The sequence below is a fragment of the Chroicocephalus ridibundus genome, chromosome 12 (genome assembly GCF_963924245.1).
Source record: "Chroicocephalus ridibundus chromosome 12, bChrRid1.1, whole genome shotgun sequence".
Classification (NCBI taxonomy): domain Eukaryota; kingdom Metazoa; phylum Chordata; class Aves; order Charadriiformes; family Laridae; genus Chroicocephalus; species Chroicocephalus ridibundus.
The window spans coordinates 12,399,046-12,420,699 of NC_086295.1; the positions used below are offsets into that span (position 1 = coordinate 12,399,046).

At 51.3% G+C, this 21,654-nt stretch overlaps 2 protein-coding genes across 5 annotated transcripts in view; both read right to left on the reverse strand.

The window, feature by feature from the left end:
• Nucleotides 1-1,287, reverse strand: part of PLCG1 (phospholipase C gamma 1) — a 51,475-nt gene extending 50,188 nt beyond the window's left edge. For all 4 annotated transcript variants that reach the window (XM_063350430.1, XM_063350428.1, XM_063350429.1 and 1 more), the window contains exon 1: nucleotides 1,016-1,287. In XM_063350430.1, coding sequence (XP_063206500.1) covers nucleotides 1,016-1,217 — 202 coding nt within the window. In that variant the 5' untranslated portion in view covers nucleotides 1,218-1,287. The remainder of the gene's footprint in view (nucleotides 1-1,015) is intronic.
• Nucleotides 1,288-7,052: 5,765 nt separating this feature from the next.
• The window catches only part of TOP1 (DNA topoisomerase I), a 70,028-nt gene continuing 55,426 nt past the window's right edge, over nucleotides 7,053-21,654 (reverse strand). Inside the window, exons 10-21 of the mRNA XM_063349996.1 lie at nucleotides 20,189-20,310; nucleotides 19,410-19,532; nucleotides 17,833-18,020; nucleotides 16,778-16,922; nucleotides 15,588-15,731; nucleotides 14,262-14,447; nucleotides 12,601-12,669; nucleotides 11,838-11,952; nucleotides 10,982-11,109; nucleotides 9,759-9,853; nucleotides 8,814-8,963; nucleotides 7,053-8,468 (exon numbers count right to left, since the gene is read on the reverse strand). Of these exons, the coding sequence (XP_063206066.1) occupies nucleotides 8,366-8,468; nucleotides 8,814-8,963; nucleotides 9,759-9,853; nucleotides 10,982-11,109; nucleotides 11,838-11,952; nucleotides 12,601-12,669; nucleotides 14,262-14,447; nucleotides 15,588-15,731; nucleotides 16,778-16,922; nucleotides 17,833-18,020; nucleotides 19,410-19,532; nucleotides 20,189-20,310 (1,568 nt within the window). The 3' untranslated portion in view covers nucleotides 7,053-8,365. The remainder of the gene's footprint in view (nucleotides 8,469-8,813; nucleotides 8,964-9,758; nucleotides 9,854-10,981; nucleotides 11,110-11,837; nucleotides 11,953-12,600; nucleotides 12,670-14,261; nucleotides 14,448-15,587; nucleotides 15,732-16,777; nucleotides 16,923-17,832; nucleotides 18,021-19,409; nucleotides 19,533-20,188; nucleotides 20,311-21,654) is intronic.

The following is a 21,654-nucleotide window of genomic DNA, read 5'->3' on the forward strand; positions in this document are numbered from 1 at the left end:
CATCCAACCTTTCCACCCTGGGCCAGCAGCACTTGCAGCACAAGAGAGAAGACAACCCCTCCATGGCCTTGCTGCACCTCAGTCGCATCCCTCAGCGTGGGGAAGGCCACTGTGCCAAGGCCAGCGCCAGGACCTGTCACATCGCCTCGGCGCACGTCCCCTCTTCCTCGCCTCCAGCATGGGACAGAGACACTGGGCGCGTGGGGGCGGGAAAGGTAATTTAAGAGAAACAGCAGTAACCTAGGAAACCAACGCTGAGGTTAAAAGTTTCCCAGTGCGGGGCCTCCCTACTCTGTCTCCCCCTTCCCACCCATATCTTTGTGGTTTTACGCTCACATTTCTTATGCATCTTTTCCCCTGCCCTCCTGGCGCGGGAGGTCCACGCCACGCGCGGGAAACCAAAGCCAGCAGGATGCTGTGCCCGGCGGGCGAGCGGGACCCGGCCCTAGGCTGACCGTGCTCCATCGGCCCCCATGCCATCACGCAGGGGCAGATGCGCCAAGGGGAGAAGGGAAGAGGAGGGAATTACGTTACAATATTTTGGGGTTGTTTTTTCTGCCTTTTGCCCTTTCCGTTTCAGCTCATCTGTTGCTCCCAGGTGGGCTCGAACTAATCCTGTCTCCCTTTAAGGCTCCTTTACGGCTTTGAGGTGCTGTTAGCCAAGGGGAAAAGGCACCTAGTTTATCCCGGGGGAAGTTCGATGCCGGGGAGGGATGCGGAAAGTCGGGAGGCGGCGCCGGGGGCGGCCATGGCGGTACCCGGCCCGCGCATCCCCCGGGCAGGGACACCGTCCCCCGTCCCCCCATCCCCGACCTGCTCCGCGGGGGGATGCCGGGCACAAGTTTGGGGTGGTTTTTTTCCCTTTTCTGCTCCCCACCGAGCCTCCCGTTCGGCTTCCCAGGACGGCTCCGGCCGGGGCCTCCCCGCACCCGTCTCCCCGCGGGATCCGCAGCCCTTCTCCTCCCCTTCCCCCCCCCCCCCCCGGTTTTCCCGGCCCTTCCCCGCCCGCACTCACCGGCTCCCTCGATCTTCTCGGAGCCGCGGCTCCAGGTGACCTGCCGCGTTTCCAGCTTCACCTGGAAAGTTTTCCGTTCGGGTCGCTGCGACTTTTTAGAATAAAAAAGGGTCATGACGGTGCCCACCTCCAAGCTGCGGCAGAGGTGGGCTGCCTCCGCCTCGCTGGGGGCTCCGGGGCCGCTGCCCGGCCCGGCCGCCATCAGCGCCGCGAACAAAGGGGGAGCGGGAGCGCCCGGAGCGCTCAGCGCCGCCCGCCGCGCCCCGTGCCCGCCGGCTGCGGGGGGGAGGAGGGGGAGGAGGAGGAGGAGGAGGAGGAGCGAGGAAGGAGGAGGGGAAGGGAGGGAAAGGGGCGGTGGCGCGGGGAGGAGCGCGGCCCCCGCGCAGGGAGAGGGGGGAGGACGGGACACGGGAGGTCCCCGTGGGGTGCGCGCACCCCGCAGCACGGCCCGCCTTGGGGGGGGTCGGCAGGGTGGGGTGCTGCTCAGTGTAGGGGGGTCGGAGTGCCAGCGCGCACCCCCGCGCTGGGGGGGGGCGGTGGGTGCGCCCCACGGATGGGGGGGGGGGGCGGCGGGGGTTTGTGCCCCGCAGCACGCCCTGGGGGGCCGGGGGTGCCCCGCACCCCGCAGAGCTCCTGGGGCACTGGGGGTACCCTGCACCCCACGGAGCTCCTGGGGCACTGGGAGCGCCCTGCAGCACCTGTGGGGCACTGGGGTACCGTGGACCCCGCAGAGCTCCTGGGGCACTGGGGGTACGCTGCACCCCGCAGCACGCCGGGGGTCCCAGGGTCCCCGGTGTGCCACACACCCCGCAGCACAGGGGACGACGGGCCCCTGGCACTCCACAGCACAGGTCTGTGTGGGGTCGCGGGTGCGCAACACGCCCCATGGTGTGGCACGTGCGGGGTCCCCCCGCATCCCCCAGCACCGCATCCCATGGGCCAGCACTCGGTGCACAGCCATGGGGACGGGGGGCTCAGCCCCCCGAGGCTCCCGCCGCTGCCCCCCCACCCCTCGTGCCCACCGTGTGGGGGCTGTGCAGGGCGAGTGGGCGCACGCAGGGACGCGGACATGACGAGGGCACAGGCCAGGCCAGCAGCTGCTGCCAGGAGCCATTCTCCTCTCCTTGCCCTCCTGGGGACATCCCCAGCCCTGCTGCCCTGGGACAGACCAAGCAGGGTGGCTTTTCCTGGGGACAGTCCCCTCCGTCTGGCTGCCGCTGGCTCTGTGGCATGGCTCCTGGCCTGGCTGCTGCGGCTTCCTCCTCATAAATCACGGCCGGACCTGTACCGGCAGGGGAAGCAGGATCGGGTTTGCGGGGTGGCCGGTGGCATCCTGTCCCCAGGCAGATGTGGACCCCCAGGGAGCCGAGGGTTGTGGGGGGGCTCTCCAGCCCCTCTCCGACCCCAGCGGGAGGCCACACAAAAGCAGGGTTAGCGAGGGGATAAGCGGTTGAATTCGGAAGCGTTTCGGGGCGGTTTGCTCCATTCGTGTGGTTAAAGCCTGCAATTTCCCTTTCTGCGCTGCTGGCCTTCCTCCCCGCCGCCCCACGCCCTCCTCCCCATCAGGGTGGGCTGTGCCCTCGGGCTGCCCGGGTCTGGGGACTGTGTCCCGGGTCCGGTGCAAACACCGGGGGTGCGGTGGCGGGTCCATCACCCTCCCTGACAGGCGATGCTGGCCAGGAGGAAGGTGAGGATGGCAGCGCAGGCAGGGATTTCCTACAGGGAGAGGCTGGAGGGGATGTACCCCTATATATAAATGTATAGATAGATGTATATGGCTACGATATACACACACATGTATGCACGTGTGTTTGCAGGCCCATGGCAAGGCAGCGTGCGGCTGAGCAGCCCTTATCTCACCCTCCAGCCCATGGGTGGGTCTGGAAGGAACATGGTTTGCGAAATGAGGCACCCGTCACCGAGCGAGGGCACCCCCAATGGGGGCAGCTCCCTCCGTCCCACCGCTCCACCCGCCTCCAAAGGCGCAGGCACAAGCGCATCCCCGCACGTCCGCGCACGCACAGGCAGCCCCGCAAGGTTCATGGATGTTTCGGGTCCTACCCGATGTCTGGGCACTAAAAAGGCAGGCAAGGACAAACGCACTGGGGTAAGAACCTGAACCTGACCTTATAAAGTTAACCGGTGTACGACAGCACCGTAAGGGGTGACAGGACGCTGGGGACCTGCTCAGCGGAGGCAGAGCTGCCGGTGGGAGCCCCACGGTGGCCAGGTGACACCGCGGCCACCGGCCATGGGACCCTCTGCCCGCTCCCCCCGGGGTGAGCCCCCGTGCTCCGGGCGGAGAAGCAGCTCCTCGCTTGTGACACGGCCTCGCTCGGGACCGGCAGGAAGCGGCCGGCTCCCAGTGGTCTTAAAATAGTTGAGCGTTATGGGCACACCCTTGTTTTTGAGGGCAAAAACCTGAGAAGGGAGCGTGGCCATCGAAGAAGCAAAAAAATAAAGGTAACTCCCTCACTCCCAAACGCCGCCTGTTCTCGCTGATGGAGGGCACCCGTCACGGCCGGTCCCCAGCCCCGGGTGGCCGGCGCATGGAGGCGGTGGTTTGCGGTGAGGTGTCTGCGATGGATATTTTTTCTTCTTCGAGTTTGGCCAAACGCTGTCTTAGCCTTGCGTTAACTCTCCGTGTCCGCGACGCTGCACGCCGAGGAATTTCACAGTTTGATTTGGGTCTGCCTGCTGCCTGCCAGCATCCTTCCGCGGCCCCGGCTCCAGTACCATCTTTGCTGCGGGCAATCGTCCCCGGTCCTTCAGGACAGCAGGGACTTCCATCCTATTCTCGTTATCCTGCCTGGCTCTACCCGAGCTTTGGTCTGCAGTGGGTCAGACAATTTTATTTTTGAAGAAATTCCCTGGATCGTGTTCATCGTGGGGCTGCGGAAGGGGGTGGGCTCTGAGAGTCCCCCTTTGCAAACACCTCTGGAAGAAGGGGTTTTCCCCTCCATGCTGGCCCCCGCACCTGCGGGACCCCTGAAGCGTGGGGCGCCGACCCCCCGGTGTCCTGCGGGATTCGCGGAGCAGCTGCATCCTCCGCCTGGGAAGAGGCAGCAGGAAAAAGGCCAGGTGACCTCCGGCTTGAGGACAGCCCCCGGCCTTGCTCAAGGGCTGGGGAGCAAAATGCAGGAAAACAAAACCCTGAGGCCACCCCGGCGGGGTCCCCGCAGCCCAGCATCCCCCCGACACCAGCGGCTGGGAACGGAGGCATCCCTCTCCCACCCTGGGGACCGTGCGATGAGAGGCGGTGCCCAATCCTCACCCGAGGGAGCGGTACATGGCATCCTGCAACCCCCGGGAGAGACGCACCACGCCATTTATTCCGTTCTGCGCTGCCCTGGGGTGGGCGAACGAGAAACCAGCCCCCCGGGCTGAGAAAAATCACCGTGGGGGAAGAGCTTCCCCCCGGCCCTGCAGCAGAGCAGGATCTGGAAAATCCACAGGGAACGCGGTGCCGAGCTACCTCCGGCCCCGGGGTGGTGTGAGCAGACACAGAGCAGCGCAAGGCGGGTGGTTTTTTTGTGCTGGGGATGGAAAGCAGACCCGCCCGGGGCCGCAGAGCCGCTGCGGATGCTGGCGCGGAGCCCGCTGCGTGCTCACCGAGGAGCCAGGGCAAAGCCGTACCCCCCCCCGCCCCCGGCATCCTCCTGCTCCTTCCAGCTCTTGCAAGATCCCTCCGGATTACAAACCAGCACCTGATGGGAAACCGGCTGCAGGCTCCAGGTTCCCTCTCCCCGATATTCCGAGGGGAGCCCACACTTTTCTAATATCCTGACTTCACCTGGTTTCAATTTCCAAGCCCCAAATCCTGTAAGGCTCCGAGGGGGAGGGGGCTGCGTCCAGCGGGATTTGCAGCTTGGGCCCCATCCACGGGCTTGCAACGCACAAGATCCAGTTTCAACCTAAATTTTGCCCCGCTCCGCTGGTCACATCGCTGCTGCCTCAGTTTCCCTCGCTGCCGAACACAAGCCCCGTTGCGGAGCAGGAAAACTATGCTGGGATGGTGGACTGGGGCAGACGAGGACCAGGCTGTGGTCCCGGGACGCAAAACGGGATGGGGCACATTCGGTGGCCATTTCTCTGTTCGCACAGCACGTCAAGGGGACCTGGGAATTCTCCGATTAAAGTGTGGGATGCGTGGCCCTGCCCCTGCTGTGCCACAGACGAAAATACGGATTAAATCCTCCTCAGGTCCCTGCCCGGGACAGAACCAGCGGGGAAGCACCCGGCGTTCAGGGGGAGAAGCACATTTCCCTGCTCAGCAGCGGAGAATATGGGAATTTAATTTGGCCAGGCCCGAAGGCGGGGAGGGAGGGCTGTATAAATAGAAAGGATATTTTTACGGGCGGCATTGTTCCAGGCATGGGGCAGGTCGAGAGCACAATGAGCCCCTTTCCCTCTCCGCTGGCATTTTCTTCGCTGCACCTTGGAAAGGCCCCAGAGAGTAAACGGTAACTCCTGCCAAACTGCCAGGGTTTGGGTTTTTTTTTGCAGCCACAACAAAGCGCCTGAAAACATGGGGGTGGGCGGTGGGGAGCGGGAAGCCCTGCTCGGGGCCGGCAGAGCCCGGCCCTGCAGCCACCCTGGCCGGGTTCGGGAGCCCAGCGAGTTCTGCACCATCATCGGGGTGCCTGGGAGGTGCTCACGGAAGAGCCACAGCCCGTGCCTGCTCCAGGCTCCCCAAGGACATCGGGTCCTGGTGTCCGGTGCCAGGGAGATGGCGCATCCATCAGCCTCATCACCAGTCACTGCCCAGCCAGGAGGGGAAGGAGAAGGGGCTGCTCTCACCCCATCCGCCTGAGGGCTGCGGGCTCATAACAGGCAGCGGAGAAACCCCGCCAGGAAGAGCAGCTCAGGTCTCACCACATCCCTCTGCGCCGGGCAGGGGTTTTCCCGGGGCCAGGTGAGAAGACAACCCGTGGGAGGCAAAGCGGACCGATGCCAAGGTGGGCTTGCACCACAACCTGTGGTGACCGCTGCTCACGTAGGATTGAAGCACAAAGGATCAGAGCGAGGAGAAGCTGAGCATCCCAAGCTTGTACAGCCCAGGGGAGACCAGCCCCTGCCCACACCCCCCAACCCAGCCACAGCATGTCCAGGCTCTCCACGAAAGCAGCCTCCTTCAAGGAACGTGAGCTGAAACCCACAGAGGCCACCATGCCCATGCTAGCACCATGCCACCTCTCCTCCCTGCCCAAGGCCAGCCTGGCTCTGTCCCTTGCTCCTGCTGCCTCAGGTCGCTCCCCATTTCACTAGAGCAATGGCCTCCACGCCCAAGGATGCTCGAAGGGACCCCAAATACAAAACCACGCTCCTGGTGTTCCCAATAACTCACAGTGCTCGGAGGGTCGGGCAGCTGATGTTTAAGCAGGTTATTCAAGGCGGTTTCCCCTGGGGGTTCACAAACCAGCCCTGACAAGCATGCTGCCATGGGGGGAGCAGAGACGAGGGATCTGGGAGCCAGGTGAGCTGATGAACCACCTCAAGCCCCAGCAGCTCACGAGCAAGCGGGATCACAGGCTGTCAGGACAGCCTGGTCAGCTCTCTGTGCCCCTACCCAGGGCTCCAAAACACCCCACGCTGTGATGCTGCAGGACCAACTCCTCCATCCACTGAGGACCTGGCTCCGTGGACCATAGAGACCTACCACAGAGTCACCACGACTCACCACAAGCAACCAGCAATGAGTTACTCAAAACATTAGGGCAACGCGAGCAGCTGTGGAAGGTGTCATCCCTTCCAAAAGCCAGCCATGGCCAAGTGCTTCATGTCACATCCCCAGCATCATTATGAACCCGCGCGCTTTCAACTCACCCCTTATGAAGACACAACTGTTGGGTCAATCCCAACCCACCTGGCCCTTGCCATGGCCTCAACGTCCTCGTGCTCAAACGAGAAAGGCTCAAGCATCTCGCCGTGGAGGCAGCGCCTGCTGTACGGGGGCTGCCAGGCCCACCATCTCCCCCCCGACCTAGGGGACCTCACGGCCCAGGGCCCGAGGTGAAAGAACAGACAGACACCAACACTCAGTTAAGTTGTAGGAATTTATTTTAAATAACCTACAGTTGATTAAAAGGGAATTCATGATAAAAATAGAAGATACTTGTTGAGGAAAGGCTGCAGGAAATGGTCTTTGCACACACACTACGCTAACAATGCCTCTAAAACTAATGATTATAGCAAAAAAAGGTTTCACATTAAAATTCTGCTTTTTAATTTTTTTAAAATTTTTGTACACAATTACAAAAGAAAAAAATAAAAGCCCTAAAATCTTGATTATTTTCCTTTTTGGACCGATGCTCATTTCCCTCGAAATTTATTGACCTGTGAAACTTCTTTTTACACAATAAAATCTTTCAAGTAAAAGAGGGGAGTGGGGCTTAGAAAAAAAGGGGGGAAAAAAGGTAAAACAGTCTGACAAACCTAAAAAGTAGATATTCTTGAAGTATACAGAGCATGTTCAGAACAAAGGGTGATGGGAACCTCATCTGTTGCCAATTTCACTTGTCCTCAAATTCCGCACGCGTCTCCCCATCGCACGGCCCCCTCCCCAAATCTACACGATCTTTAAGATCAAGAAGAAAAAAAAAACCCGACTGTTTAAATATTTTAAAATAATTAAAGAAATAAAAATTCACATTTAAAAAAAAAAGGAACACTCAAGTCAGGAGGCCGATTTTCCCATCACGCTTTGCTCTGAACAAATGCGGTGGATATTTGTATTTCATGTTCCAATGCCACGACTGTTTCAAGTGACAAATTAAAAAAAAAAAAAGATTTGGGTATTTCCATGACTATAGTGACAGCTGTAACAGGTGCGTTGGGTTTCTTAAATTTTGTTTATTTGTTAAATTCTGAAATGGGGCAGGAGGGGGAGGGGAAGGGCAGGGGTTAAGGAGTCCATTTTCTATTAAAATATAGAAGTTATTGCAAAACCCTAACTGTAAAAACGCACCAATATAATTGGATTTTGTATACAGTAGCTAAAGATTCCCACGCTCTCAGTGTGATGGTGAATTTGCCTGGCGGAAGGTTGACAAATCCCCCATCCACTTGCCCTGCCTCAAGAGAAAAACCACACAAACCAGACAGCTAGAATTTGGATCTCTGAAACATTTTTAAATAAGTTGTCCATAGGACAACTGGCTCAGCTCCTTTAGGATATTTCCAGGTTACGCTTTCTGCAAGATGTTGGCTGTTGTATCTGATGCTCACTTGCCCCTTTCCTCCCCCTTCCCCAGCATCTAAGGACAAGTAAGGCTCACAGTTTATCAATCTCCCTAAAAACCAGGCTACTCCCCCTTTTTTTCCCATAAAATTCAGCTCATTAAAAACAAGTTAAAACTCATAGTCTTCCTCTGCCATGTCGATAGCCCAGGCGAATTTCTCTCGTTGGGTTTTGTTATAAATCTTCTCTATAGGAATCCCCCACTTCTTACACCTGCAGGAGAGGAGATGCTGTTAAGATTCAACCCCTGGCCGCGCAGCGCTGCCCTGCTCTCCCACCTCTGCTCCTCTGCGAGACACACCACCCAGCTGAGCACCACCAGCCTCCCCATGCTCCACCCTGGTTCTCCAACCCATCACCCCCCAGCGTGCTGCTGGCTTTGGCTGATGCGTTACATTTGCCTCAAGAGACTCTCATATCTTCTTGAAACCATTAGATACAAGGGAAGGCCACAGAGAGGTCTCTGGCAGCACAGGGGCACTGCTCTCAGCCACACTGGGGGGACAAGATCCAAGTGACAGGGTGGTTCCTTCCAGCACACCCCAGGCAGATGCTTACCAAGCAACAGAGATCCTGGGATCCAGATAGTTCAGTTTGGAGGTGCCCAAAGCGATCTGCTTGTTCTCCTCCCTGTCTGTAGCCTGAACCTCCAGCTTCATCAGTTGCTCCTCAATCCTCTGCACTGCTTTCTTCTTGCTCTCCACTGTCCTGGGGTGGGAAAGAATCAAAGCATTTAGTGCCTAATGCCCTGCTGACTTGAGATGGCAGCACTGGGGGAACCCAAGGGGATTCTGCTCAAGGTAAGCAATGCCACCAGCCACAAGGGGCAGCTGTGTCAGCACAGATGGTGACACAAAACACTCAGCACATGCAATTAAGAACTGACATTTTCAAAGAGGCAGAGCAGAAATCTTAATCTTAAGCAGCAGTTTTGTTTTAAAGGGTTGGAAGCAACAGCCTGAACTGTACTGATGCGACACCCACTTTAAAACCAGCCCATTTATCCCTCTGTAATAATCACGCTGTGATTCTGCTTTCAGAGCTCCCTTAACTCAGCACCCCTGTGGCTGTTCTGCAGAGCCCACGCAGAGTCCGAGCGCATGGTCTGCACCGCGGGCTTCCAACAGAGCAGAGCAGAACCCAGGAAAGCGCATGTGCAATTGTGCAGCTCCTGGCTCCCCATTAAGATGGCGATGCTGCACACTGGATCCACTGCTCCGCTCGGTCCCAGGCAACAGGCTGGTTGAGCACCAACATGCTCAGCTCAGAGGGCTGACACAGAAGAGACTAATGCTAGTGAGCACATCAGGAACTGCGGTGTCAGACCGCCCTATAGTCCTCAGCTTGAAGGCCGTTTCTTCATGCACAGAATAAAGAGGGGACAAGAAAGCCTGAGGAAGTCTTTCCCAGATCACAGGCTGGGGAAACAGAACACAGGGTGAAGGACCCATTTGGAGCTGAGAGTACTGGGAGCGTTGCACAGCCTGGTAACACCAGCCTTACTTTTTAGACTTCTCATCCCTCCGGACCTTGGCATCAGCTTTGGCGCTTTTCAGTTCTCTCCTGGCATCAGCTAACTGCTCCTTCTTGGCATCGATCTAGGAGAGGCAAAACCAGACAGCAGCACTGTCAACAAGCTGCTGACAACTGTGGCAGTCACCCCTGGGCAGCACGATGCAGGGAGTGAGTTTGTGACCACGTTCAGAATCTACCAGTGCTCAGACCCACTTCTGCAGAACAATCAGGCCATTGGCCTTTCAGTTTGCTGCAAAGCCTAGTGTGGTGAAATATTCCCCTCAGAAAATAAGGCCCCACTGATTTCCAAAGACAAGGTGTCGCTGGGAGCTTTCTCACACAGCTACAACCAAGCAGGCAAAGGAAAAGGCTTGGCCTGGGACTGGTCAACAGCCCCTCCAGGCAGCTTGTCCGCATCCCGCTGTGTCCTGCCAGTACCAACCTCTGATGGTAACATGGAAAGATGATCCCTGTTGCCTCACCAGGAATCAGTTCTTGCCCCAAATCCTACAGGCTGAAAGCTGTTAAGGCTTCAGGCAGTTCTTCTCCAGTAAGTTTAGGATTCAGGGAGATTTAGCATTTTGCAGCCCCTGTTCAACCATTGCCCTTAAACCTCCCCCAAGCTCTAAGATCTAGGGTGATGGCAGCCATGTTAGGTGTTACAGAAGCAGGGGACACTGCAGCGCCAAACCAGAAGTCCTTATTGTGAAGGTTATTCTAAAGCCAGACCAGGAACAGACCTAAACCCCTTTGGACCTCATGGCCTCCACCAGAAACAAATCTGCAAAGGAAGAGGTCAAATCAGAGGGGCATAATGTACCATGTACACAGCCTGCACTGACAGTGGCTTGGGATTCACACAACAGGAGTGGATGCCCGCTCTGGGTACTTCAGGGGCCACAAATCAGAGCCAGAGACTGCTGCTCTGAAGTTTCGATGGCAGCAGAACACATAGCTATGGGATCAAGGGCAGATAAAAAGGGTCTGGTCTTGGTCTTTACAAGTAAAAGACGACTCAGACTGAAAGGTGTCCCTTCCAGCTCACTAATTCTCTCCAAGGAGGTTCCATCTCTGAAGCAGCACTAACCAACTCCTGACAGGGAAAAGCAGGCTCTGCTTCTGTTTCACCCCAAGTGAAAGGAAACATGACTCCTGAGATGCAGCACTTGGAGCCCTGCCCCAACCCAAGAGCTGGGCAAGGGTGGAGGTACCTTGCTCTGCAGGTTCATCATGGACTTCTCGAAGGTCTTCGGCGGAGCCCTCTGGTGGTTACACAAAATGGCAACCGCTCTGTTGGCACGGTTATAGGAAAGGATCTTTGCTGGGATGTTGTCGTCCGCTGCAAAGTACAAAAAGGTTGTGAACAAGTGGATTCTCCAGGGCTGTGCAGCCCCAGCCAGTGTCCCACCACCTCTGCAAGCTCAGAGTCACTGCAGAACTGACCTTCCCCTCTGATGGGCCAGTTTCAACACTACACTCTAATTACAGTTGCAATTAGACCACTTCCACTCTGAGCCCTAACTCCTTCTGGGACAGTTTCGTCAATAGCAACAAAGACACCATTTGCCACTCAAGAGAGGGGAAGCACATCCATGCTCAGAGCAGAGGACAGCAGGACCACACGGCTCAAGACTCCGTTGGGCTCCACGTATCCAATGTGCCCACTTTGTAAAGTTGCTAATAGCAGAGCTCGACAGAGAGGCTGCGAATGAGCAGCCAAGAAACATGGGCTGTTACAGATGCATCTGCCTTGCCTGCCACCTATTGCATTTTACAATTAACAGAAAGCAATTAAGAGATTTGGTAAAGGACAGGCATAAACTAGCAGGCGGCACACCTTGCTGAGCTCACAAGTCAGCTCTGCCCTGCCCCAACTGGGGCAACTACCCCAAAAGATTGTTTGGCAGCAAATTTTTGGTCAGACCTCAGCTGTCTGACATTAGCACTGAGAGAACTGCAACGAGGAAGTGGTGTATGGATACAAAACTTGTGGCTAAGCCGAGGAAGCCAGGTCTGTACTGCAGGGTACAGATCTGTTTCCCTCAGAGCTTCAAGGACAAGACTTACGATTAGTGAGCTCCTTGAGCTGCTGCTGTAGCGTGATGGAGGCATTGTAAGTACGGAATACCTTGGCTGTCAGTCCCTCCATAAGGTCTTGAAGATGTTTATTTAGGATACTGGTCTAAGGAAGCAGAAAGGAGAAGACAGTCAGCACTAGAACTGACCACAGCATTTGTGAAATCTCTGGACACACTGCTGACAAAAGACCTGCAGCTCATGGCTGAAGCCCAGTGAACTCAGACCTGACCACAACAGAATGGCCACAACCTTACTGAAACCACAGCAAAAGGGAACAAAGAACCAACAAGTATTAAACTGGTATCAAGTACCACAAGTGGCCAAAAACGTTTTTCTTCAGTGTGGAGGTTTTGGTTCCCAACAGGTAGAAAGGTGCCTGTCCCACCCCAGGGAAAGTGCCTGAACCACCACAGTGCTCCCATAGAGCCAAACGTGCAGATGGGAATGGCATCTGAAAAGCTGAAACCTCACGCCATTGTCTTCTCTGAACTCTGAAAAAAACCTCCCCAAGTCAGAGCCAGCCAGGCTCACCAGGACCAAAGCCCATCACTTCAGGAACCTGCGGGCACAGTGGACAATAGAGACACTGGATTGAGACAGACTCTCACTGCTTTTAGACCACTCTGGCCAGCTCTGAAAGAAAATTGCCGCTGAAACCATTTCTGGAACAGGGCAGCCGTTATTGCCTGGTGCCGCGTGAGCCAGTTCATGGTGCTCTACCACCATCCCTCACCATTAACTATGTGCTTACATTGAGGCGGTCAAAGAGGTCATCCTCAGGCTGCTTGTTCTCCATGAACAGCTGAAGATTCTTAAACACCTGCAGGAAAAGAAAACCGGTAACTTCAGGAACACAGACCAGACAGCACTGGGTAGCACTAATACATAAGGAAGCAACACTGCCAGGGAGCCACCTAAACTGTTTTCAGGCAACAGTGAACGACGCTGGATGTTACTTCCTAGCAGGCAAAGGCCCATCTCTCAACGCTTGTGTTGAGGGTTTCTCCTGAGCAACCTGAGTTATCCTCCCAAGTTATCCTCCTCCTTTAGATCAAGACTGCAGGAGACCTGATTCTACTCTGGCTTAGGTGCCTAACAGAGAAAGAGACCCCAAAGCTACCACCTTTCCCTTGCTCTCCGTCATTACTCCAGCCAAAGAGACCCCTGAGCCATTTCCCATGGAGTGAAGCTACCAAAAAGCAGCCATTCTCATTGCTACATTAAACGTTTCATGCAGTTCCACCCCCAACAATTCTCACTGGGGCAGGGAGAAAAATCAAAGCATCTTTGATTATATAGAGACCACAAATCCCAGCTCTGCGTGCTCCAAATCCCCAGACCCCAGCTTCTCAACAACACATGTTCTTCTATAGACACCTAATATACAAAGATTTCTAGTGCCACAATAATCAATTCCCCATTGTAAGCACTGAAGAAGAAACACCAAGAGATACCAACAACAATACACTTAAACTGGAAAAATGTTTTCTTCTTTAAACAAGAAAGTAAGAATTCTAGCACATGCTTATTTCTATAGCAGCCATAGTTTGGATTTTTCAGTTATTTTGTTCCCCAAGAGGCCAACGTTTACTGCCGACTCTTGTTACAATTACCACAGTATTACACATGTGGTATCCAATACTGTGCTGACTGCGGAGAGGTGGGCCAGATGCAAACCTGTTACACCCACAAAAACAATAGTCTTTTTGGATAGTGCCCTCCAGGTTCCCACTGCTGGATGGGGATTTATTCTGGAATGAGGTCAAGATCACAGCAGATTTGAAATTGGTGGCTGATAAAGAAATAAAGGAATTAACACTGCCTGGGAAAGATGTCTTGGCTGGCAGATACACAGGTTCACCGGCCAGAAGTATCAGCACACCTACCCTGTTTGCTCTGGAGCATCCAAGACTAAGACCTGCCTCAGTGAGGGCTCAGCTCCAACATGAACATAAGCACAGTGACAGAAGCTAGCATCAGGAAAGCCCAAGTTGAACTGCCACTCTAACAGTGCCGTCCAGCACTGTATTTCAGAACCTTTTATGCTATTACTTGTCATAGTGTAATGAACTGTACCATCTACAGGTGACAAACCCAACTCTGCTGACCAGCACGAGACCCAGTAAACTCATCTAACAGAGCTGTTACAGTTATGCTATGCCAACTCTTGACACTGAGACCACCGGGAAGAGCAGTAAGATGTTTAAATATCTCATCTGCTGGGTTGTGTCACACCACCAGCAGCCTTATCTTCCACGGCACTGCCAAAAAAAATGGCAGAACATTAACTGACTTATTTTCTGGCTAGGTATCTGGTATCAGTGACAAGGCACCTTGGTACTGCCACCAAAACTGTGTTGACCACGTTTTTCTGCAATTCTGTCTGTGCATGTGTTTGTGGAGATGCCTTACCCTCTTCTCAACAGGGACTTTGTTGTAGTATCGGATGGAGTCTTTTCCGAGGAAGTCAAACTCAACCACGTATTCCTGGCCGTCCAGTTCAGGATGCAGCTTGATATGTTCTACTCTCAGAGAGCAGCAGCCCACGGTGTCAGCTGTCTCTCCTTCTTCTTTTTCATTACCAGCTCTCAGGGCAAGCTACATTTATATCAAGACAACAGAGGTAAGCATTTCAAACCATCCCAGTAATAGACAGATGCTGGAAACTTTCAGACACTTTCAGAGAATCAGTAGTGTCCGTAAGAGAAGAGAAAGAGTGGATAAAATTGACACTTAGAAAATTCTAGCAAAAAACCTCTTAAGTTCTCTTTAAATCTGTTTTAAATAGCCCTACACTAAAGCCACAAATCTATCAATCAACGAGAATACCTTTTTTTTTTTTAAGAGAAGTTTAAAGCAAGATGTTTTACCAACTTTTGCTCAGTAGCTCAAACTGTAAGACAGTTCTGACTAATGGAAATCCGTTTCAAAACTGACGTCCGTGTGAACTCAACCTGACACGAAGTCATAAAGTTCAGTTGTTCATCTTCTATGATCCTACCTCTTCACTGCACACTACGTAAACGCACTTTATATAGCATATACACTAGCATGTAACACTTTGGGTTATACATAAATAATCAAAAGGCTACCTTTGGCTGCATAAAAGATGTGTTTTAACAGTACTGGCTAAACCAATTTTTAATTTTTGAAGAAAAACCTTCAGTGTTCATAAGAAACCACAATTATTCAAATCAAAGTTCCCTGGTTTACATCAAACTATTTTGAGTGAAAACTGTTAATTTAGTTGGTCAAGACACCATACACTACCAGGGCAACAGCTCTCTGGGAACTGGTTTTAAGTAGCTTTAAATGCACCAACACAACTGCAGTTTTCTTTATGCTGTGGTGAAAAAATTAGCATAATTATGAAACCTCATGACTGTGACCTCAAACTAAAGAGGTGACAAACCAGCAGAAATTCCCAGCAGGAAAACTGAAACAGCTGGAGACAAAAGGCCCACGCAAACTTCCCAGTAATCCAACTGGGCGATTCTGGAACCACGCTGTGAATTTTGCCTGAACTAAAACAATGCTGCCTGAAATAGCCACGTTCAGTACAATAGTTTATTGCTCTGGATTCCAGGTAATGGGAAGGAAAAGGAGCCGGGGGCCTGCCCACCAGGAAGTCGCAGGATACCTTAGTAACTGGGCTCAACTCCGCCTTAGGAACAGACAGACAGGATTCCCAGCAGGAGGGGAAAGGTAAGAGGAGTTATGCTGGGGAACGAGCCTTACTTTATCAATGAAGTACAGTGCCACGGCCCTCTGCCGTACTTTCATCTCTTTGGATTTCCAGTCTTCTCGATATTGATTTCGGATTTTATCTACGCACTTCTTCAACCTCCGAGCTGTCTCATACTTCTGCCAGTCCTTCTCGCCCTGCAGAGAAAGTTGGAATAGAGTCAGCAGCAGAAAGCAGACAAAGGACCAGTTCCAATCTGCACCTCAAGGCTTTGCAAGTCTGTGTGTGGCAAATGGTCTCGCTGTACAAAAGCGCTGAGATTTTGCTGCTGAACAGCTCAGCTTCAAACTATGCCGCCATGCAGCTGTAGGTAATTCAGATTTCCATGATATTAAACGCTTCCACAGAAGCGACTATAAAGACACAAAAAACATTATGTCTTCCATGCTTCTCAACATATAAATGATTTCCTCTGCTTTATTCAGATGACACTTATGTTCTTTCAGCTGTGTAATTAAACACCCATAAAACGTAAAAGCAACACCAACAGTTCATCATCATTATTTTATATTCAAACCATGGCAACAAGAGGGCACAAATTCACAAGGAACAGAGATTTTTCCCTACGCTTGTAGGACAAACCCCTTTTCCAATCCAGGAAAAAGATCTCTTAAAAAAAGACTTCACAAGAAGGAACTTAAATCCTACCCCCGAAACTGGAGGCTACTTATCATTGCTTTTATGGAATTGATCCACTGACTGGTTATTTGCTCCCACAGCAGGGTTTGTTTTCCTTCAGTCACGAGCGCCTTCTCAGCCAGTAGCCTGGCCATGTTTTTCGCAGAATGGTAGGGGTTGGAAGGGACCTCTAGAGATCATCTAGGCCACCTGGTTTCATTTTACAATTGACTCATTAGCAACCCATGGCAAGAACTTCACTACAGGATCAGGCACAGGAAATTATGGCAAATATAGGTAAATTATCCCCAGAGCAAGTCTGTTCTTGGATAAATTGCTTCCTTATAGGTTTACAGAGTAAATCCTTTACAGAGTAAAGGATTCCTACTAGGAATGACACAATGATGTCAGTGTAGGATGAAACAGCAAGAGCTTTTACTCTTTACTTTACTTACTTTACTAAAGAAGCTTTACTTCCTATCTCTCTCCTAGCCAACAGCTTGAGAGAGTTTGCTTCTTGGAGACATGACCAATATGACATTTTTTTTTTAAACTAGATCTTTACCTTAATTCTTGAGCTAGGGTTCAACATGATGTATTTGATAGAGCCTTGGATGTTCTCAGTCCATGACACCAGCCAGGTAACCTTGTTATCATGCCGGACCTCCTTCCATTTGTGTCCTGGTGGAGGGGAAGGGATCTTGGAATCCCTGCAAAGAATTACAAAACAGCAAATAAAAACTATTTAAAGAGACTTGTACAGTATCAAAACAGATAAATAACATCACATAAAGAAAGCACAGGGAAAGAAATGAGGCAACATGAAGCAACATAATTACATATTTCCACAAGCAGGAAATTAAGTGAATCAAACTGAACAAAGACCAGAAATGTAACTGCAATCAATATGTATCTGCTGAAGAATTATACTGTCGGTAGGAAGACACGCTGCTAGGACTAGCTTTGATTTGTGGACACTTATCAGGACAAGACTGAAGAGAAGCCCACCAAACCTTAGCCTTCAACATCAAGGAAGACAAAGTAGGGCAACCTACCTAGAAGAAAATTAATTTCTGGCAATACTAGCAGGAAAGACTGTTTAAGCTGCTGTAGGCACGAGGAAGAAAATATGTTGACAAAGTTCTACATGAAACCCATGATAGCCTTGTTCAGTTGTTGCTTGTACGACTAAGTTTCTTATCTATATAAGAATAAGATAAGCAGCATACGTATTTCTGCTTGCTTGAATATCAACCTATATCGGATCATGGAATCACGGAAGTTTTAAGAGTTGGAAGGGACCTCTAGAGATCACCTAGTCCAACTCCCCTGCTAAAGCAGGATTACCTGGAGCACATCACTCAGGGCTGCATCCAGGCAGGTCTTGAAAGTCTCCAGAGAAGGGACTCCACAACCTCCCTGGGCAGCCTGTTCCAGTGCTCACCGTAAAGAAGTTTTTTCTCGTGTTTGATCGGAACTTCCTATGTTCCAGCTTGTGCCCGTTACCCCTCGTCCTGTTACTGGGAACCACTGAAAAGAGTCTGGCTCCAGGATTTTACAAAAGAAGCTATCCTAGCTAGAAAGCAAAGCCAAGGTGTGTGTGAAGCACCCAATCCTCACTTGCTGCAGTTAATGATGATGTCTTCTGGCATGATGCGTCTCTTCAACATGCCCATTTTGGGATGGTTCCCACGACCTCGGAAGAGACCTGGGGGTTCAATCTTAAAGTTGGCAATCCTCTCCTTGTGGTTGTCCATCACGCAGTAACCATATTCCTTCAATAGCCGCTCATTCTCCTCTTTGATTTTCTGGAAAAAGCCAAAAGCAAAGATGATACACAGACATCTCTAAATGCCAAGACTTAAAACCAGACCCCCACCACGTCAAGTGCTGTATCAACACAAGAGAGCAACAGACTGTCCAGAAAAACATTCATAAAATGCAAGCAGCACAAACTGGAAAAAGGGAAAGAACATGTGAAAACTCTCTTAAAATTTGTATTTGAGGGAAACAGATTAGGGCTGGTGAAGACAGCTACAATTTTGCCACAACAGAGGCATTTACCTTTATCCACATACCACAGCTACAAGGGCAGCCCCAGCACAGTACTGCTGTTTTATAGTCTATATTCAGCATTTGACTTCCACCGGACTTTACATCTTTGTTGTTTATATATAAAAACTCAAGACTTCTGTGTTTGAAGTCAGCATCAGAAAGGAGGCAGAGGAATGTCTCCAGTCTGCCACATGTCAAGCCTGTGTCAGCAAACGGTCTCATAAGCAGAACACAGTCTCCTAAGTAAAAATGTGCTGAGATTTCACTGCATACTTCTGTGCTTGAACTCTAATTACACAGAAGGAAAAATAAAAACATTGCCGCTCAAAATAAAACATCTGACCCACAGACAGCACTGGTGCGCCACTGGCCAGAAAAAGCCACTTCTGCTCCATTGTAATGACAGCTACCACAGACAGGACTGAGAAGGACTGACCCACATGTTTATCAGATGGGAACAGCAGTAAGACACGGGCTCTTTATTTTGGTGGGACCCCTCTGACCCCAAAGGCCGTAATTCCAGGCTAAAAGGCCCCTCGCTCAAAGGACAATTACTGTTGTGTTGCAAAAGATGAACTGAGAACTTGGGCCAAGTTTCCAACTTCCATTGCAGTAAGTCTCAGTCATCTAAAAACTATTTAATTCTCTCCCCACAAGCCACTGTAGCCATGCTACTGGCAAATAAAGTTCGTTCTTTATTCAGAAAACTGCATTACCTGCTATTTAAGATTTGTTCTCTCATTTCATTCACTAATGTCACCACTGCATCCCTTCCACCATCCCCAATTTTGCCTTCCAAACCCAAGGAGCTTCTAAAATGAAAATCTGTCTTTAACTGAGTACGCACACTGCTCGTTACTGGCCAGGGACCACGGCTCCCATGGAGGTAGCACCTCTGACTCTCTTCACTTAAGCAGGATCAGGAGCCTTAGCACTATCAATACCAAGATTCAGCCGTAAACACAGGGCTTTGCCCTACATGAGCTGCACAGCAAAGATTCCTACAGTTAACATGAAAAGTAGTAATTTGAAAGCTAGTAAACACTGATTTATAAACAGCAAGGCAGGCAGAGGAATGATTACACGAAGATGTTTACAAGCCAGCCAAGAATCAAGAAGCCTCCTAGAATTCCCTCTGGTACCTGTTTCTCCTCCTTGGACATCTGTTTCCTAGCTTCCGTCTGAGCTTTGAAATACTGGCTCATGTGGGTGAAGTCACACTTGCTGAGGTTGGTGATAGTGCTCTTCTCTTCAGAGGTCATTTCCTTGCAGAAAGAAAGCAGCGCTTTTAAGTTTTCATACCTAGTAAGTTTTCATACATAGCAGAGCTTACCCTACCCCAGGCAGTTTAAACAGGAACAACAGACAGGTTCTCACAATAAACCCCCAGGAATCCCCGAATTCTTGCACATGCTCACTCCAGCTAAGGTTAAAGAGAAAAGGACAGGCAGCAGAGAGTATGGAGTGCTGGCCTTCCAGCGGCCTGATCTCTGCAAGCGCTGGGCAATGCTGCACCACCTCCCAAAGCGCGCTCACACTCAACAGCGGCTGGGACTGTTGAGGGATAGGGAGAAAAATCCAGTAACCCATCAACTGATCTAAAGGTTTGATTTTATGGCTGATGACTGAGGCGATGTTCTGAGTTTTAGGTCTTTGGAAGGGGCTTCCTTTGGCTCTTCAACAAGGCATAACGAGCAAATTTGGCTGGAAGAAGTCCAACTTCATTGGTTTAGAAAAGTACTTATGATAGGGTCCTTCCTGGTGAAATTACAGGACAGACTGGAAGCGTCAATCGGAAGTAGCTTTTAGTTGCCCTAAGCTACCTTTCCTGTGCATGGACCAGTAGCCCTTTTCAGTGGCCAGTGCTGAGGAGACCCCGGCTATGCCTGCAAGTCACTGCAGCCCAGAACTACGTGCATACCTTCCTCCAGTCTTTGAAAAAGTTTTTCCTGAAGATCTCCTTTGTAGTGTACTCATGATCAAGCATTTTTGCAAAGAATGTGGCAACTTCTTCTGCTTTGGTACTCAGCTTCATGACTTTACCTACAAAGAAAGGTTTTCTTTTTAAAGAAAATGGTAAACAGTAATTGAAGCCAGAAAGAGGACATAGTAACTACCTTAAAGACACTGTATTTTTACCACAGAGAAGTTTTTCTTAAAAATGTCACATAGTACAGCAAATTGGATGGACAAAGGAAACAGAGGAGCAGAATTGCTTGACTCCCATCATAAACATTTTGAAAAAAGTTTCCTCTGGAATCTAAACATTTAAAAAAAGCAATAGCAACCTGATGCCAGGCAGGTCTGAGAGACGCAGGGCAGGAAGGGGAAAAGGCCTCCCGCAGGAAACCCTCTGCTGAGACTCCCCGGTGCTGTGTACGCTCCTGGGGAGATACTGCTGTTTGAAGTGAAAGAGGCAAGGGATTTTATTAAATTGTGTATTCTGGCACTCAGACGTATGGGAAATACAGTCTCTGTATTCCTCTTCCACCCACAGAGGGACTCTGCTTTGGAACACCCCTTCTCGCCTTTAGCTATTTCTATCCAGGAAGAGCCCTTCCTATGGATACACCACAAACAGGCTGGAAAGCGATGCCAAACACTTAACTCCCCTTCATTGCAGGGAAACGTGTCAGCGTTCTGCTAATCGTTCCCTTTGCCGTGGGAATGCACTCCTGCGTCCCCAAATCAGGTGCAAAAGGTAGTTATTTTTAAGAAAGGCTGAGCTTTCAGTGAACAGAGAGGTCGCATTTCAGCTTATCTGCAAGACTGCAGCACAAAGCGAAACTGCTGCAAGGGAAGACCTCAAAACACAAGGGAAAAGAGGCTGCTGCAACATCGAAGCTGTGGATTCGACATCTAACGTTCCTATTGAGCGTCTTTTTGGTCCAGACTGCATTCCTGACAACACGTGAGGTGCGCGAGGTGCCAGTGATCCCCGTGAAGGGTTTTGCATGCAGCTCACATCTCCAGTTAGTTGCAAGAAATATTTAAAGTCCCAATGGGCTGGCAGACAGTCAACACCTGTGGATTTTTTAATGACCGTTTCACTGCACAAAAGTCAATACAAGAAACACTACTGTTGATTCTATGCTCTTGGAAAAAAACACCACGCTTCTGATTTACTACATGTTTTCAAAAGTTGCATCATCTCCAAAATTAAAGCATGGGAGTCAGCCGCAAAGCCTGAAGATCTATAAACTCTTAGCAAAAGGTCCTCCCAGTGATCTGAGAATATTCCACAATTAAATTAAACCAACAGTAACTCTGCCAATTTTTAAGCTGCAACCTAAAATACAGCATTTGTTTGCTTATAACAGGAAATGGGGGAAGGGAGAGACAGCAAGGGAAACGTTTTTTCCAGGCTGCAAGTCTAGCTTGAAAGAC